The 16,348-nt window shown below is 42.0% G+C and overlaps 2 protein-coding genes across 2 annotated transcripts in view; both read left to right on the top strand.

Moving 5' to 3' along the window:
- Nucleotides 1-669: 669 nt before the first annotated feature.
- Nucleotides 670-8,771, top strand: LOC118106481 (galectin-9). Its single transcript, XM_035155067.2, has 8 exons — nucleotides 670-973; nucleotides 2,597-2,685; nucleotides 3,529-3,733; nucleotides 5,204-5,323; nucleotides 5,425-5,568; nucleotides 5,806-5,888; nucleotides 7,778-7,934; nucleotides 8,116-8,771. The coding sequence occupies exons 1-8, from the start codon at nucleotides 941-943 to the stop codon at nucleotides 8,257-8,259; spliced, it is 975 nt and encodes a 324-aa protein (XP_035010958.1). The 5' UTR covers nucleotides 670-940; the 3' UTR covers nucleotides 8,260-8,771.
- A 1,307-nt stretch (nucleotides 8,772-10,078) lies between these two features.
- Nucleotides 10,079-16,348, top strand: part of myo18ab (myosin XVIIIAb) — a 124,372-nt gene continuing 118,102 nt past the window's right edge. Inside the window, 2 exon segments of the mRNA XM_035155062.2 lie at nucleotides 10,079-10,419; nucleotides 12,137-13,266. Of these exon segments, the coding sequence (XP_035010953.2) occupies nucleotides 12,250-13,266 (1,017 nt within the window). The 5' untranslated portion in view covers nucleotides 10,079-10,419; nucleotides 12,137-12,249.

Genomic DNA, 16,348 nt, shown 5'->3' with positions numbered 1-16,348 from the left:
TGTACCGTTGAATGTCGGGGTCGGGGTTACAGTAGTGCTGAACACTGCGGAAGTCTTCCACACTGCTGCTGTGTGGCGCTGACACAAATTCCAGCTCACGCACGGGAGAGCGAGCGGTCGCTCCCGAGCAGCTGCTGCAGCCTCCCAGTCCCAACGATCCAGACAAATGCCACATGTGAGTGAATCGCGGGCTGACCAGCGGAGAAATGCTCGTCCCGTGTGAACAGCCCGGCTGCGTGCTTGGGAACGGCGCTGCGCTGCCTCGCAGCCTCCGGTGTAAACCCGGAAGTAACGAGTGTGGGGGGACGGGACGGGACGGGGGGGGGCCAAGACCATGTAGGGAGACTTCCAGTGTATTGTTACGACACAATACCCAGGAAGCGCAATCGAGTCGCTCAAGCATGACGTTTCTGACTTAGAGGAACTATAACAAAACGCGCGAGTGTTTTTTCCCCAGAGTTTTTGGGTTGGTAGACATGCCAGATACCCACATTAACCTGTAGAAGCACTAACAAAGTGGAATTTGCATGCTATGTCCCCTTTAAATATAATGTGTGTGTGTGTGTGTTAAGTGTGTGTGTGTGTGTGGGGGGGGGTCATTTAGCCGCTGGTGTCAATTTGAAACACAATTGGTATGAATATACTCATAGAGAAACTACTATTTTAGGGCATACGAAGTTGGAGTGCAGGAAGTGAAAGCACAGTGAGATAACTGCTTTAACTAAAGTAAGGAAATGCACATGTGGCAAAGATCGTGGAGGATGAACAGGAAGCATCTGCCAAAGGAGTGTTCTGTGTACATACTGCACTGGTAGATCGTACGCACACGCGCACACACACTGAAGTGGAATCGAAACCTAAATAAAACTGACCTGCAGTAGTAAAGTCTCCATTTTTCAGCAGCAGACTTCAACAAACCTGCGCAGCTCAGATTCGGACAATGGCTTTCAACCAGCAACCTTTTTGTAACCCAGTAAGTGATCCAAACGTTTTTAAAATGCATTCTTCTTAAATACATTGATAAGACGATGTGATTACCGTTCGACGGAGTAGGCGGAAGTAACAGTCCACCTGAGCTCGGTTGGGAATTTCGACAATTTGTGATTTTCCTCCCAGAACTGGAAAAAAATCGAGGAGCACATTTAAATGTCAGAGATCTTTTGTGAGTCAGTAAAATGTGTGGTTACGTTCAGCTCACTTATTTCAGGACACGAATAAACACACGAACAGAAGAAGTGAATTGCAAACAGATTCTGAACAACCCTGAAACCAGAGGGAGATTCTCCTGGTCTGAAGGACCAAGGGTTCATGTTCATGTTTAATGAAGACTGCTGACCTCTGGATTCTGGCTCAGTGCTGGAGCCCTGTTTGAACTGTGCACGCTCTAACGTGCACCAGTGGTCATGTGCTCAAACTGTAATGTCCCTTATTATGGACGTTTGATCAAATAAGTCAAACCTTTTTGGATTTCCACTCAACACATTAATACGTAAAATGAAATGTAAGATCATATATTTATTTTTAAAGACATTTTAAGGTGAAATCCGTTTCATTGTGGCACTCATAACTTGCTCCTATTAAATATGATCTTTTAAAAAATCCTCAATAGGTGACAAATAATGTTCACCTCACTCTTGTTCTTGGTGACACCCACTGTCTGTATGTGAAGTTTTAAATGATTTGTTTAGAAAAGAATTTGAAAGAATCTGAAAGTGAAAGTAGGCTCAATATTCAAAACTTGCTCCTATTGACTAATTATAAATTAAAAAAAATTCCCTAATAGGTGACAAAGATATTTCACCTCGCTCTTATTCAGGGTGTCCTTCACTGTCTGGATCTCAAGTTTCAAGTCATTTTACTGCAAAAATATTGGCTATATATACTGCTGTTGGTGAAACTGTGAAGGGGGCACTACGATGCCATTTTGCCACGACCATATGCGGTATAGGAAGTAAATGTTTGCCATTTCCGATGTGTGTGATGAGTTTCGTGACTTTTCGAGCATGTCTACTCCCCTGAAAATGTGATAAATTGTAGAAAACTATATCACCTAAACCAAACAACATTCATAACCTATTATCTACCACGTCTTCTGACCAAATTTCAGCTGGATGTGGTCAAACTGAGGAATACATTTCTTGTTGCCACTAAAATAACAAATAACAATATTTAACTTGCTATAAAGAATAAAACTGCATTTTATGGTCTCAACTGTCCATAGCTGAATATTGTACGATTTTGTACGAAGTTTGTGTGCGTTTTAGAGTTAAATGTGCTAAAACAGGTGTAAAATATTGTTGTCCTTTATGATAGGATTATATAGACTTTCCTTCAGCAACATAAACTCTGATTGATTTCCAGAGTCCGTGCATCATCAGCACACGACTATCTTGAGGCAGCCGAAATTGGCCAATAAAAACATGGTCAAGGAGCAAGCTCACCTGATACTTGTATCAGGTGCGGTGGCCTGTGTTCTGCTGTTAAATAAACAAAAGTGTATTTGAACACATCCTAAATGCACTTGCTTCATGCGCAGTTCATGTTAGCAGTTATAATGAAAAGCAGCTATTTACATGTCGCGTCCTGTTCTTTCTAGAAAATCCCCTTTACTGGATTAATCCATGGGGGTCTGCAGGAGGGGAAGTTGATCACCATCAGTGGACGAGTCCTGCCTGGATCTGGCAGGTCAGGCTGCTCTTTTTTTCATTTCAGCTTGTCTATAAATTTGTCTTTTTGTAAAATGTATTTTTTGTACATGTCCTCTCTTTATTTTTGTTTGTAAAAATTATACGTATGTGATTGTAAATTAGATGCATCTTGTAATCCCAAGAAGGGAGGAGCCATATGCATTGGAATGACACAGAAATAGAAATATACTGTATATAGTCTATAGGCCTATGTGTTTATTCATATTATTTTGGTTTTCTGATCTTACCAAGAGGCTCTTGCAGTGACTAGCACAGTCAACTCACAGCAAGAAGGTTCTTGGTTCGAATCCCAGTTCAGCCATGTTTGCATGTTCTCTCTGGGCACTAGGTTAAATGGAGACTCTAAATGTGAGAATGAATGGTTGTTTGTCTCTGTATGTTTGCCCATCTCTCACCCTATGTCAGCTGGGATTAGATCCAGGGACCCTTACAGGATAAATTGTGTAGTTAATGGATGGAATAAATGGATCATTTATTAAGTTCGGTAAATTGCTAATGTATGAAATCAACCTCAGACTTTTGTGTTGACACTATGTAGTTCAAATTGATCCATAGCATCATTTGTATTCAAAACTCCCCAATGAACCTGACGATTATTTGCTACCATTCATTAATATTATGGAATTGATGTTTAGTTTATGTTTGTATGTCTTTTTCTGTAGCTTCAATTTTCTGTAGCTTCAATTTCACTCCAGATATCTCAAGGAAGAAAAAAGCTACAAAGCTATATTATGGCAAGTCTCATAAACGATGTCAGGCTCTTACACACCATTAAATGACTTTTCACATGATGAAATGATTGACCTCTCTTTTTCTTTAGGTTCCATTTGAATTTACAGTGTGGCTCCAGCCCCGGAGCGGACATTGCTCTCCATTTCAACCCCCGGTATGACGGTGACTCTTGTGTGGTTAGCAACACTCTCCAAAATGGCAGCTGGGGTGCTGAAGAGAGGAAGACCAACTCCATGCTCCCTGCTGGCTCTGCCTTCAGCCTGCTCATCACAGTCGGCCGTGATTCCTACCAGGTCTGTCGAGACAACATTGTTGACTGTCTGAAAATTATCTACTCCGTTTTGTCGGAGTAATGTTCCGGCAAATGTTAACAATTCTAGAAATGTAATTCGAGTTACTACATTATATTCAAACCCTCATGTCTTTAAAATTATATTTGTGTGTCTTTGTGAGAGCACAGAATTCGACTATTATTTTCTTTGCCTGTACGTTGAAGAAAATATATTTTGTACAGAAGTTATTGTCATCCATCCATTATCTGATGCGTTTATACTTGTGAGGGTCGTTGGGAGAGCTGGAGCCAATCCCAGTTTACATTACCCTGGACAGATTGCCAGTGTATCACAGGGCCAACAAACAACCATTCAGTGTCACATTCACACATATACGGTCAATTTAGAGTCTCCAATCAAGCTAACCCAGTCTACATGTCTCAGGACTGTGGGACAAGCCGGAGAAAACCCATGCAGACATAATGAGAAGATGCAAACTCCACACAGAAAGACCCCATTTGAACTGGGATTCGAACCGGTAACCTTCTTGCTATGAGGCGACAGTACTGTCTAATAATTTCAGCCATCCATCAATTGTCTGCAGTTGGGGTCATGAGGTCAGCAATATAAGCAAAGTAGTTCAAACATCCTTCTTCTCAACTTTTCCAAGCTGGGGTATTGAGACGAGTTCCCAGGCCAGATGAGATGTATAATCTCCAGTTGGTTGTGGGTCGACCGGTTGGACATGCTCAGAAGACATTCTTATAAGATGCCTAAACCGCAGGTTGATTTTGACATTCATGTGGTGTCATAATAATCGAAAATTGACTGGGAAAATTCACATGAATGCCACCTCAAGTCGGAACAAGTCTGTGAAAATATTGCATCACTTTCTACCAATTTACATCATTTTACAATCAGCCTTAAATTTGAGCTTTTAATGTCACCTGCATACTCTATGTCCACCTCTCACAAATACCTAGCACCACTTTTTAGCCCATAGAGACATTTTTATGATTACATGCCTACATTTTAAATAAAAACAACAGAGAGCGGGAAAATAGACAATGTCAGGAAATGCTCTGAAACATGAGCTAAGTACAAAATAAAACTGCAAGTAATAAACTCAAAATTCAAACAGGGAAAAAAAATCAAAAATCAAACGCAAGGAAGACAACAAGGCTAAAGTCCATAAAACACAACCACACTAACAGAAGATCCACAAAGAAAGAAATCCAAAGTCCATAACAAAACAGAGGCTTCAGACAGGGGCAGGATCATGACACAAATCTGATAAACCCCCGCCATAATTCGGCCTAAGGTGTAATGGTACCAGGAACACTTATGGAAACACCATATAGAGTCATTAAACTGGCATTTAAAACACCTTTTTCAGGTTGTTATTTTTAAAAGATTATCTGCATGGTAATGGTTTTTTCTACAATGAATGTAAATGAGAAAAAGTTGAATTTTAAATTTGTTATTTTCCAGCTGCAGATCAACGGCAGGCACTTTAGTGACTACAAGCATCGCATTCCATTTTATCCAGTGGACACCATCTCAGTAGGCGGGAATGTGACTATATCCTCCATCGCCTTCCAGAACTCTGTGGTGAGGATGTTAGTAACAGTAAGACACTGAGGCAGTCTCTGTGTTTCATGTACTATCAATGAATAGTGAATGTGATTTAAGTGGTTTTCTTTTATGTGTAGTTTCCTGGACACGTGGCCTTTCCTGCTCAGGCTGCTTTCCCTTCATTTCCGGCATTTCCAGCTCAGCCTGCCTTCCCTGCCTTCCCTTCATTTCCAGCTCAGCCTGGATTCTTCTCGCAGCCAGCCTTTCCTCCTGCAATGCCTGTGAGTATCAGACACGGTACAGTTGGAGATTCACAGACATTTAGGACACCCACAACATTTTGATCCAAGTTAAAGGGTCATTTCACATAAATTGCAAGAAAAAGAAAAACACACGTATCACTTACTTCCAGCTTTACGTACAGAAGCTACTATATGTAGAACTTTTTTTTATTTGTGTTCCAATACATTATGATTAAAACTGAATGAATAATTGATTCTGATTTCATCTCTGTACAGACTGTTCCATACAGGAGCGCCATCAAATTCAAACCTGGCAGGTCCATCACCATCCAGGGGACCCCTCACCCCGGAGCTTCAAGGTTCGACTCCATTATCAGCTGTATCACTTTTAAGCCAAAAACTTTTACACCCAGAGTTGTTGAGAAAATGAAGAATAGAATTAAACCCTGGAAAATAAACACAATATAAAGCAGACTAATATATAATAAATATAGATATTTGTACAGATTTAAATGTATTTTGCTTCAAACTAGTTTGATCATACATTGAGCCTCAGGCTTAAGATGATCATTCATGTCTGCAATATTGCCAGACAAAACTGAACTGTATTAAACAACTAAAATCATCAAAGTATTCATGGTTCAGGGAGTATACTGTTAAGTTGATGTTTTTGTCTGCGTTTAAACGCCTGCACCCCATTAGAATCCTTCCAGCAGATGTTTAATGACAGAGTTACCTGTTTGATGTGGGAGTGAATCTAGTGTATAGTATATGAAATAATCCCATATTCAACTAGCCTCTGTGCTGATAATAATGGTTTGTGAAAAGCCTGAAGTCTTAATTAAACAAGTCATGCTAATACCTTAAAAGCAATTTGTAGCCTAATTCCGTTTAAAAATCCTAATTTCATCTAATTACATATCTTAATAGCAGAGAAGAACCAGTGAAGCCAATGACTGTATAATCCTAGGAGTAATTCTATTACATTCAATAAACCACAGGGAAGTATATATTTTTTTGCAAAGAGGCTACGTGGAATAGAAAAAGATTATTTCCCTAGAGTTTCCGGGTCTCTGTGAATTTCTTGTCACACATGAGGTGTTGTAGTTTTTCCTTCAGTTGCGGTAGAAAAGATGACACTGTATTTGAAGAGAGAGAGAGAGAGAGAGAGAGAGAGAGAGAGAGAGAGAGAGAGAGAGAGAGAGAGAGAGAGAGAGAGACGTCAGCAGGAGAAGCAGCAAGGCAAAGGGCACTGTCCTTGAGGAGCCGAATGAATCAATGAGCTGTTGCAGATCTGTTATGAAGAAATATTGATCCCATTTTTAAAAAAAATCATTATGTGTTGATCAGTTTTGATATTGTGGCATTGACCACAAAGAAATCAACATATGGTCACTGAGAAGAGTACAAATATTTTAAATTCATTGTGAAACTGTCGCAGGTCAGAGACATCCTCTGAGTAGGCGGTCCTTCGTCTGTGGCCCAGGACACATTTGCTTTTACACAGCTAAAAGAATTTGGCCACGTGTGTCACAGACCACCTTCCAATGTGATCTGAGTGATCGGATGTCAAGAAGCATTGAGGACACATTTGGGTGCATTCAGACCTGAACTTAGAGCTGACCACTTGTGATCTGATCACTCAGGACAGATGATAACTTCTCTATATTGGCGTCACCTGATGGTAATATTGGTTACCACACTGAGGTCCAATTAATTACAGATGAAGTACCAATCTCTAGAGTTATACAGTATTTAATGACGTTGCTGTCTTAGCTGGTATGTGAAGGAGTCTAACTCAGGAATGAGTTATTCTGTGTGTTCAGTTCATAAACACAACACACAACATAAAAATAAAATAATACTTACAAAATACATTCAAATTTCACATATTCGTCTCAGTCCATTCTGGAATCAATCAGCATGTCAGCTTTATGCAGTTATGAAACCTTTGGATGATTTTGACATCAGTCATATCAGGTTACACTACAATGTATACAACTTTATTAATCCAGAAGGCCTTTTGATTTAGTGACAAGTAAAAGATGGTGCAGACATGCACTGACAAAATACTAGAAAGAAAGAAATGAAAATGAAATAGTCCACATGGCAGTTAGGCATTTAGGAGTGAGTGTGTTCTGATTCATGTGCCAAGCTATAGATGTCTTGTTCACCAGGCAGTTGGCGTCTATAGGGAGCGTCAAGAGCAATAATGTCTCATGTTGGGCCTTCCTCTGTGTCCTCTCAGGTTCCATGTGAATCTCAACTATAACTTCGGCATAGCTCTGCATTACAATCCACGTTTCAGTGAGAACATTGTGGTTCGAAACACCAAGCAGGGGGAGAACTGGGGCAGCGAGGAGCGTGATGGAGGGATGCCCTTCCAGCGGGGACAGCCTTTCACGGTAAGGCTGCTCACTCTGACCAGGTGGAGATACAGTGTCCCTGATAATAGGCCCACATCTTCTTCCATATCACCTTGTTGTATGTCTATCACTCAACCTGGTCTACTTCTTCTTCTCTACAAAACATTGTGCATAGACCCCCCCCCAAATGCGTATGCAAAATGCCCTTTTTGTCTTTCAGTTGACCATCTGCTGTGAGAATCAGTGCTTCAGGATCCTGGTCAACGGGGGCCAGGCACACACCTGCAGGCACCTATTGCCTGCGTCCAAAATTTCCTCTCTGGAGATTGACGGGGACATCAGTCTGACCTCTGTGACGGTGTAGATCTCTGGCTGGCATCTCACACCACAAAACCACAAGTTATGCATTTATCACTGACTTCATGCTAATTGATGAAGATTTTATTGCATATGGAATTTATTGCATTATGGCTTGTTTACCCTCTGCGTCTTTATAATATAAATAGTCATACACTGAATATTTCCTCAACTGTTTACTCAAGTGTAAAAAGACTCAAAGCAGTTCACCAACAGTTTGAGTCATACTTCCGTAGGCTGGAGTTTGTCCATTGTTATAGTCTGCGATGTAGGTGAGTGGTGATCGAGGCAGGAAGTTGAGAAAAAGTCTCTGCACCAAAAGCAGCAACATTGCAACACACAAAAAAATCCCCAAGTTATTCCATCGTTTACTGGAATCAGGCTGAATACAGCTAAGGAAGTGGGCCTGTGACGGAAAATGTGAAGCATAAAGAAAAATATTAACCCACTGTTGTGTCTTAACTGCTCAATCATGCATGCTTTGTGAAACTAAAGAAATTAAAGTTAAATATAAAAGCAGGTGTTATGTTGTGATAATTTGTCTTTCCTCCTGTAACATGATAAAAGGTAACGCAACGACTAGTTAAGTAGATTTTAAAAAGGATATAGACACAATCAGCAAATACCAATATTTTACACTTTAACAACATTATAAGAAATATGTATATATTTTGTCTGTCGACTTATGAAGACAGCAAATGTACCGCAGCCTGAAGGAAAGCCGTTTACTTTTCAATATGAGATAAATTCTCTCTAAAGAGGTTAAAGTTTAACAAGTTCCTTTGCTATTGACTAAGTTTATCAGCAAACAAGAAAGAAATAGCTGCCTCATAACTGCACCATTTGCTTTTGGAGTAGAATTAAGATAAAGTAAGGCACCTCAATCTCTACACCTTGAAGATGAAGATTTGTAACTGGGATGCTGAACGCTTCTCTGGGACACTGATGAATAAACAACAGTTTTCAATGCCACCTAGAGGAACAGCTACAAACAACATTCTGATGTCCATTGACAGCCAGACAAAGACTGGGCCATGTATAAAATGCTAATTATTACTGAAGACAAACATAAGCAATTAATATGAATACAATTACAAGAAAAAAGATGACAAAATAGAATTCAAGGTAAACTGATTTTAAGCTAGAAATGTTCTATGTAGTCAGAGATAACAGACAAAAAACAACTAATTTTGTCTGGTTTGTCTGTCTGTCCTATTCTCATGAATAACTATAGTATGCATGTGTGAATGTATGTATATATATATATATATATATATATATATATATATATATATGAACCTACCTCTTTGTGTCACATTTTTATATTTATTTTCTTGTTGAATATTTTTAATTAAGAAAAGAATACAGCCTATAGAAACTATCTGACTGTTCCAGCTCTCTCACACACACACACACACACACACACACACACACCTCTCTATAGTTGTGAGGGTAACTTGACATAATGCATTCCCTAGCCCCTTGACCTAACCTCAACCATCACAACTAACCCTAACCCTTACCCTGACCTAATTCTTATCCTAACCCTAAAACCAAGTCTTAACCCTCAAAAAGCCAATTTATTTTGTGAGGACCAGCCAAAATATCCTCACAATCATGGTAATGAACCAGAATTGGCCCTCATAACTATAGGTAGACATGCGCTCACACACACACACACACACAGTTGCCCCCAGGTCACCCTCCCAGGAGTGTTGCGGCAGGCAGGCTGTACCTCCGCGGTGTGTCCAGCAGGGGTCGCCGGTTGAGCGGCCTCGGCTGCAGGACGTGGAGCAGCAGCTCTGATCCAGTCTGCGGCTTCTGTTCCCAGAGCTGCGCCCATTAACCAGCGGTGCTCCATTTGCTGTCCCGCAGAACAGTGAGTATTTCCCTCCTGCTGTAGAGTCACAGGACACGTTTTGTCTGGAGAGAGGAGGCCTGGGACTGACGGGACACACGGGCTGGGTTTTCCCCTGGATACCTGACGCCTTCCAGGGTTTGTTCCACCAAAAGAATGAGGGCAAAGCACTGAGGCTGTGACTGGAGCCAATTAGGCTAGTTAGCTAGCTGCGGTGCTGCTCACTGGGAAGTTCAACAGACAACCTCTCGGCTGACGCCGGCGTGTGCTTGTGGAGCTCGTTTCTTCCACTAGCAGCGGGATAAAAAGGTAAATATTAGTAATGAGCGGTAGGTCGCGTCACCCCCACACACACCAAACAGTAGCCCAGCTAGCTAACGTAGCCGAACAGCTACACCTTCCAGCCCTGTCATGCTTTTTGTCCCCCGACTTGAGGCTGAGTGCGGGGCTGCTTCGTCTGGACCGGGGCTGCCAGGTGTTAGTGTCGGTTTAACCTGTGAGGAGCTTCCAGGAGCTTCCAGGAGCTTCCAGGAGCTTTCAGGAGCTGCCCTGGAGGCTGTTTAAACGTGTCCTCGCTGGGGTTATGGCAGACAGGAGGCTCATGTTGACACAAAGCTGTGCTGTCACCACGGCCCTGCAGACTGGAGCTGAGCTTCTGGGAAACTTCATGATGTTTCCACTTGTTTTGTGCACTCTCCACTGGCCAGCACCTTATTTCTGTAAACTTACATGGATGACTGAGTCAACACAGTCGTTTTGTCTCATCTACTGGATCAGAATCAGGTTTATTTGCCATGTATGTGTACACGTACTGGGTGTACTTACACTGATGGACATACAATTAACCATAGGCTACGAGAAACTAGCAAAATACACACAACTACTATGTGCAAATAGAGTTAAACTGTACAAGACAGTAGTGCAACGGGGAACAAGATGTGTAAGGGTGGAGAAAAAACATTGAGTTACTCTGCGGATATGGTGGAATTGTGACCAGAGGGCAAAAGTGCAGAGATGCTCAAACAACGTGTTTCACTCTGTTCTCATGATCTGTGTTGATGTTGTTGTTTTATAAAGTCAAGCACCTTTCTTTTCTGTGTCCGTTCATCAGTGAGTGAGCAGCTCAGACTCATGACAGGCACAAATTAACCACTCATTACAGCTGAATGACATGGCTGGGAACACAGTGTGCCTTCCTCATGGGAGAGAAACATGCCCAGTGTCTCTGATGGTTTCATTAAAGTAACAAACTGTTGCTTGTCAGGGTTTCCAGATCCAAACAAGGAAAACAATACAGCCTATAGGAAATACCTGACTGTTCCAGCTGAGTAATTCGTTACTGATTTAAAATGTTATCGTTACTAAATAAACCAAATAAAAGTTGATTTAAATGGTTGTAAATATATTCTTAAATCACTAAAGGTCAGCTTCAAATGGGGCAGGTTGAGGCGGTCGTCCTATAAGCAGAAGGTTGGCAGTTGGATCCCTGACTCCCCCATTCCCAGTGCCGAATTGTCCTTGGGCAAGATACTCAAGATTCAAGAGTTTATTGTCATATGCACAACGATAACATTAGGCAGTCGCTTGCAATGAAATGCTTGGGTCACAGGCTCTCTTATAACAATGCTCAATCAAAATTTAAAATAAAATATACATATCTAAAATATATATATACACCTAAAGAAAAAAGAAAAACAATAGTGCAAGTGTGTGCAATAGTGCAAATATGCAATAGTGCAAATATGCTAAGGTGCAGAGTTATGACAGATTGGAGGAGTTTAAAAGTCTTATGGCCTGGGGCATGAAACTGTCTCTGAGCCTGGTGGTACTGTCTCTGAGCCTGGTGGTACTGAGCCCCAAATTGCCCCTGATGGCTGTACTGGTAGTGTGTGAATGATGGAGACAGTGCTGCACATAGATGCACTGTATGAATGTGTGTGTGAATGGCAAAACTTAACTGTAAAGTGCTTTGAGTAATCATCATAACTAGTTTGACCCAGTTTTCTCTCCTTTTCTCTCTCCCCAGGGGATTTGTCCCTGTTGGTCACAACCAAACCACCTGCCTGGTGAATTGGACCTCCAGCTCTGTAGGGAAAATAGAGCCACGTTAGACGGAAACGCAGCATTTGATTTTTCACCATGTTTAATCTAATGAAAAAGGATAAGGAGAGGGAAGGGAGTAGGAAGGAGAAGAAAGATAAAAAGGAGAGGATGTCTCCAGCAGAGCTGCGCAGCCTGGAAGAGATGAGCATGAGGCGGGGTTTCTTCAACCTGAAGAGGGAGGCTAAGCGTGAGTCCAAGACCAAACTGGAGATCTCCAACCCCATTCCCATCAAAGTGGCCAGCAGCCATGAGCTCACCCTCACTGACATTGAATCGGACGGCCTGAGCAACCGAAGCAGCATGATTCTGGATGACCAGCTCAGCGCTGCCAGCTCCACTGATGACCTGAAGGGTGAGGGTGGAGGACAGGACGGACACCGCAGCTCAGTACACGAGCGTGTCGCTCACTTCGGTTCAATTGCCAAGCAGAACTCCTCGCAGGTGGGTCAAATGATGAAGCGCTTCTCCTTTTCCCAAAGGAGCAAAGAGGAGAGCCCTTCAGAGAGCTCCACCCCTTCAGGCCAGAACTCTGCTGCCCCATCTCCGCATGTGGAGAGCAAAGTTTTCAGCATGCTCCGCAAGCACAGCCTCAAGCAGCAGCCTGAACTACCAGTCACCAAAAAAGTGAGCATCCCTGAGGTGGTCGACAAGACCTTCCCTGCACAGCTGCAGCTGCCGGCTGTGGTCGCACCCAGTGCGCCAGAAATACGTGAGCTGGAGCTCCAACGCCGCAACACGGGCGACTTTGGATTTTCTCTGCGTCGCACGACTATGCTGGACCGCAGGCTCGATGGAGGAGTGTACAGGCGTGTGGTCCATTTTGCAGAGCCTGGCGCCGGCACTAAGGATCTGGCTCTGGGGTTGGTGCCTGGTGACAGGCTGGTGGAGATAAATGGAAAGAACGTGGAGAACAAGAGCCGGGACGAGATAGTGGAGATGATCCGTCAATCCGGGGACACGGTGAGGCTGAAGGTGCAGCCAATCCTGGAGCTGAGTGAGCTGAGCCGCTGCTGGTTGAGGAACACCGAGGGGCTTCGCAGGGAGGCCAGACATGTAAGCATCTCGTCCACTTACTACAGTGTTGCACTGTTTTCACATCTCGGTTGTCAGGTTATTATCTTCCAGTGTTTTCTTGCATTTTTTAAGATCCCAGTGTGAGAGTTTCTTTCTTGACAGGCACATTAACTGCAGCAGATGAACAACAGTTTCCCCTATTCTCTGTGTTTTGGTCCTGCTCTATTGACGAGCTATTACTGGGGCATCATTTGTAATCGTTGGATCATGGTGTGGGAGGTGATGCTTGAGGGATGCTATGGTTACTTCAATGAGTTTGGAGTCTTGCCTTGACTCTTGGCATATGTTAGCATATGTTAAAATTGTGCTTTTCCTCACTGAGCTTTTTCTTTCACTATTACTGTAAATTCAGTGACAAGTTTCCAGTCAACACATATTTTTTGGCACTCAATGGGTTTGTTTTATTTCCCTTAGTAGTGTCCAGGTCTCCTTCACTTGTGTATTCTCCTTGTACCTTATTCCCTTTCATAAAATGCTCAAGCAGGGAAGATGTAAGGAAAGAGGACACATGCTTTTTGAGACAGGAGATGTCCCTTCCTGTGAACCGTCATCTAATGCGACATCCGATTCTCTCGACAGAAGCAGTTGTATCGCAGCCTCGTTAGTTACCGTCGGCATAAAACTAATGGTGAAGCTTCATACGTTCATGAAACGGCATATTTTTGAAAACCATGTGTTCTCTCTTTAGACTGTGCGCAGATCAGTCCAAACACAGTGTGGGATTGGACTTGAGAGCTCAAACACTGAACACATAAAACATTTCTAATTCATTGAACATTTATTTCAAAACTGATTCATAATCAGTTTGTAAATTCATGATTGATCTTTTTTTCACATTTTTTTATAAAACTGCTGCGATTTTGTTTTGGTTTCAGATCAGCTGTTGTGTCTAATCACTCATTTTATACTTAAGAGGGATGTCTGGCCAGTAAAAGTCTTATTGGAAGTGTGGTCTTGTGGATCCACACTCGTGCAAGTGCTCAGTGTTAGAAGCTCTTCTCAACAGTCGGATTTACTGCAACACCAGCAGAGCAATGTCTCAGATTCCTCCAGTTGTTTGTGTTTTGCTTCAAAGAATTTTCTTTCTATGAAGTTTTTTTTAACTGCTGTTTTACACTGTTTCGATATCACTATATGTATCTAATATGTCTGATCAGGATGTGGGAAATCATGGTGCTTGCTGGTGTAAGAGTGAGATTTTGGAGCCTATTTTAGGACTCTGATACAGAGCTCAGTATCCTATTCTTCTATTTTTTGCAGTGATCAACAATGGTGCACTGCTGTGAATCACCCACACACATTTTCTTTTACACTAAAAAGCCCTGTCTCTTTCAAACAGTGTTCATTTTCTGTTTCAGTTTCCATTGTACTTTGTTGTATTTTCCTTTTATGTTGAAGAACCAACTTTTTGTATTATTGTTTCCATTGCGATTTGTTTCATGTGGAAATTGAAAATGTACATATTTATTTCTGTGCACTTACAGTATTTGAGTTCATTCAGTGTTTTTTATCAGCTAGTGGTTTACAGAGGAGTTTGCTTTCAAGCTTGATAAAAATGGATATAGATACAGGAATTAGCATCATTGTTACCTCACAGCAGGAGAGTCCTAGGTTCTGGCCTTTGCCGGGGAATCTCTAAGTGGATTTCCTGCCCCAGTATAAAGACATTCAGGTTATGTAGGTGACCCGGTGGTAAGATATATTCAGTATGTACAGGTCGTCTGTAGGATGTGGGTGGGTTGAGATGATGAATGGATGAATTCATTAATTGTGTATAATCCAACAACTTCTATCCATAAAGCATGTTTAGCCCACATCATGTGGCTTAGATGTCCTGCTTGTGTTGTTAAATCTACATTTAACTTCTTTTAAGCGTTTTGGCTCAACACAAATGTGTTTAACATCTGGAAGACAAATAAAGTAGAGAATTGATTTGCATCTGGCAGGTGTAGAAGTAGAGCATTTACATTTGCACAGCATTTACTCTATCAGCACAACAAACCGCTGTTTTCATTCTGTCAAGTTGCTGTTTTTTTATGAGCTACTGTCGATTAAAACCGAACATTCCTTAATGGACATATCCCTTGCTTCTCTGATAGGCCCTTACTGTGAAAATCTGCGTTGATTTTATGCAAACCTCTCAATAGTTAATAAACAATATGTTTATTAATCTTATTCTCTGTGAGGATATACTGCTGTCGCGTTTCATATCATTCAATGACTATCTTTGGCTTTTGGTTTGAGACGTCACTGAATTTTCTTTACAAAAAGCAGAGTAATTTAGTATGTCAGTCAAATCTGTGTTCAGTTTGCAGATGTCCTGCATTAGGCGTAGCTTAGTGTCCTCCAGTAGGCTCAATGTCTTGATCATGGCCTGTTTGGCAGCGTCAGAGGGCTTTCTTTGTGTGCCTCCATTGGCTTTGGTTCAAGGGTCCTTGTGACACAGTCGGACTGAAAGGAGCTCTAACCCCCCCTCCTCCCTTTCCACCACAATTGAATTCATCTGCTCTGGGAGGCAGGGAGTGACTCTATGTAGCCCATGTTGTCCTTTTCCTGACGTGAGACAGAAGCAGCAAACGGCTGTAGAAGCTCATGCTCCACAGTGGCTGTTTGTTGGAAAACTCCCACTCTACTTGTGTCATGTGACAAGCTGCTCTAATGATATCCATTGAGGGAACAGGAAGTGCACACCAGAGCATTGTTTATGTGTATAGGACACAAGCAAACACGCTTGCATTTAGACATTACATTGACTTGCATTCATTTCATGGAAACTAATGCTGTTTCTCAAATCAGACAGTCTGTCAGTACACGCACATGTAGTATACACAGTGTACACAGTATACTCACTGGCGTAGTGCGTGGATTTCCACAGGATGCTTTTTCTCAAATGAACGTGCATTCAGTAGAAATCAATATTTTACTTTTAATTATGCCATCAAGGCAGAGCAAGGAGGACACATCATCTGTACTGGTGGTGACTTATTCTCGCATTGTTTGAAAAAACGCTAGTGGTCCCTCCCCTTCCACTGCGTAGTCAAGATGGTGACCACTGAGGTGT

Source organism: Hippoglossus stenolepis, chromosome 4 (assembly GCF_022539355.2).
Source record: "Hippoglossus stenolepis isolate QCI-W04-F060 chromosome 4, HSTE1.2, whole genome shotgun sequence".
NCBI lineage: Eukaryota > Metazoa > Chordata > Actinopteri > Pleuronectiformes > Pleuronectidae > Hippoglossus > Hippoglossus stenolepis.
This window is presented reverse-complemented; position numbering and strand designations above follow the sequence as displayed.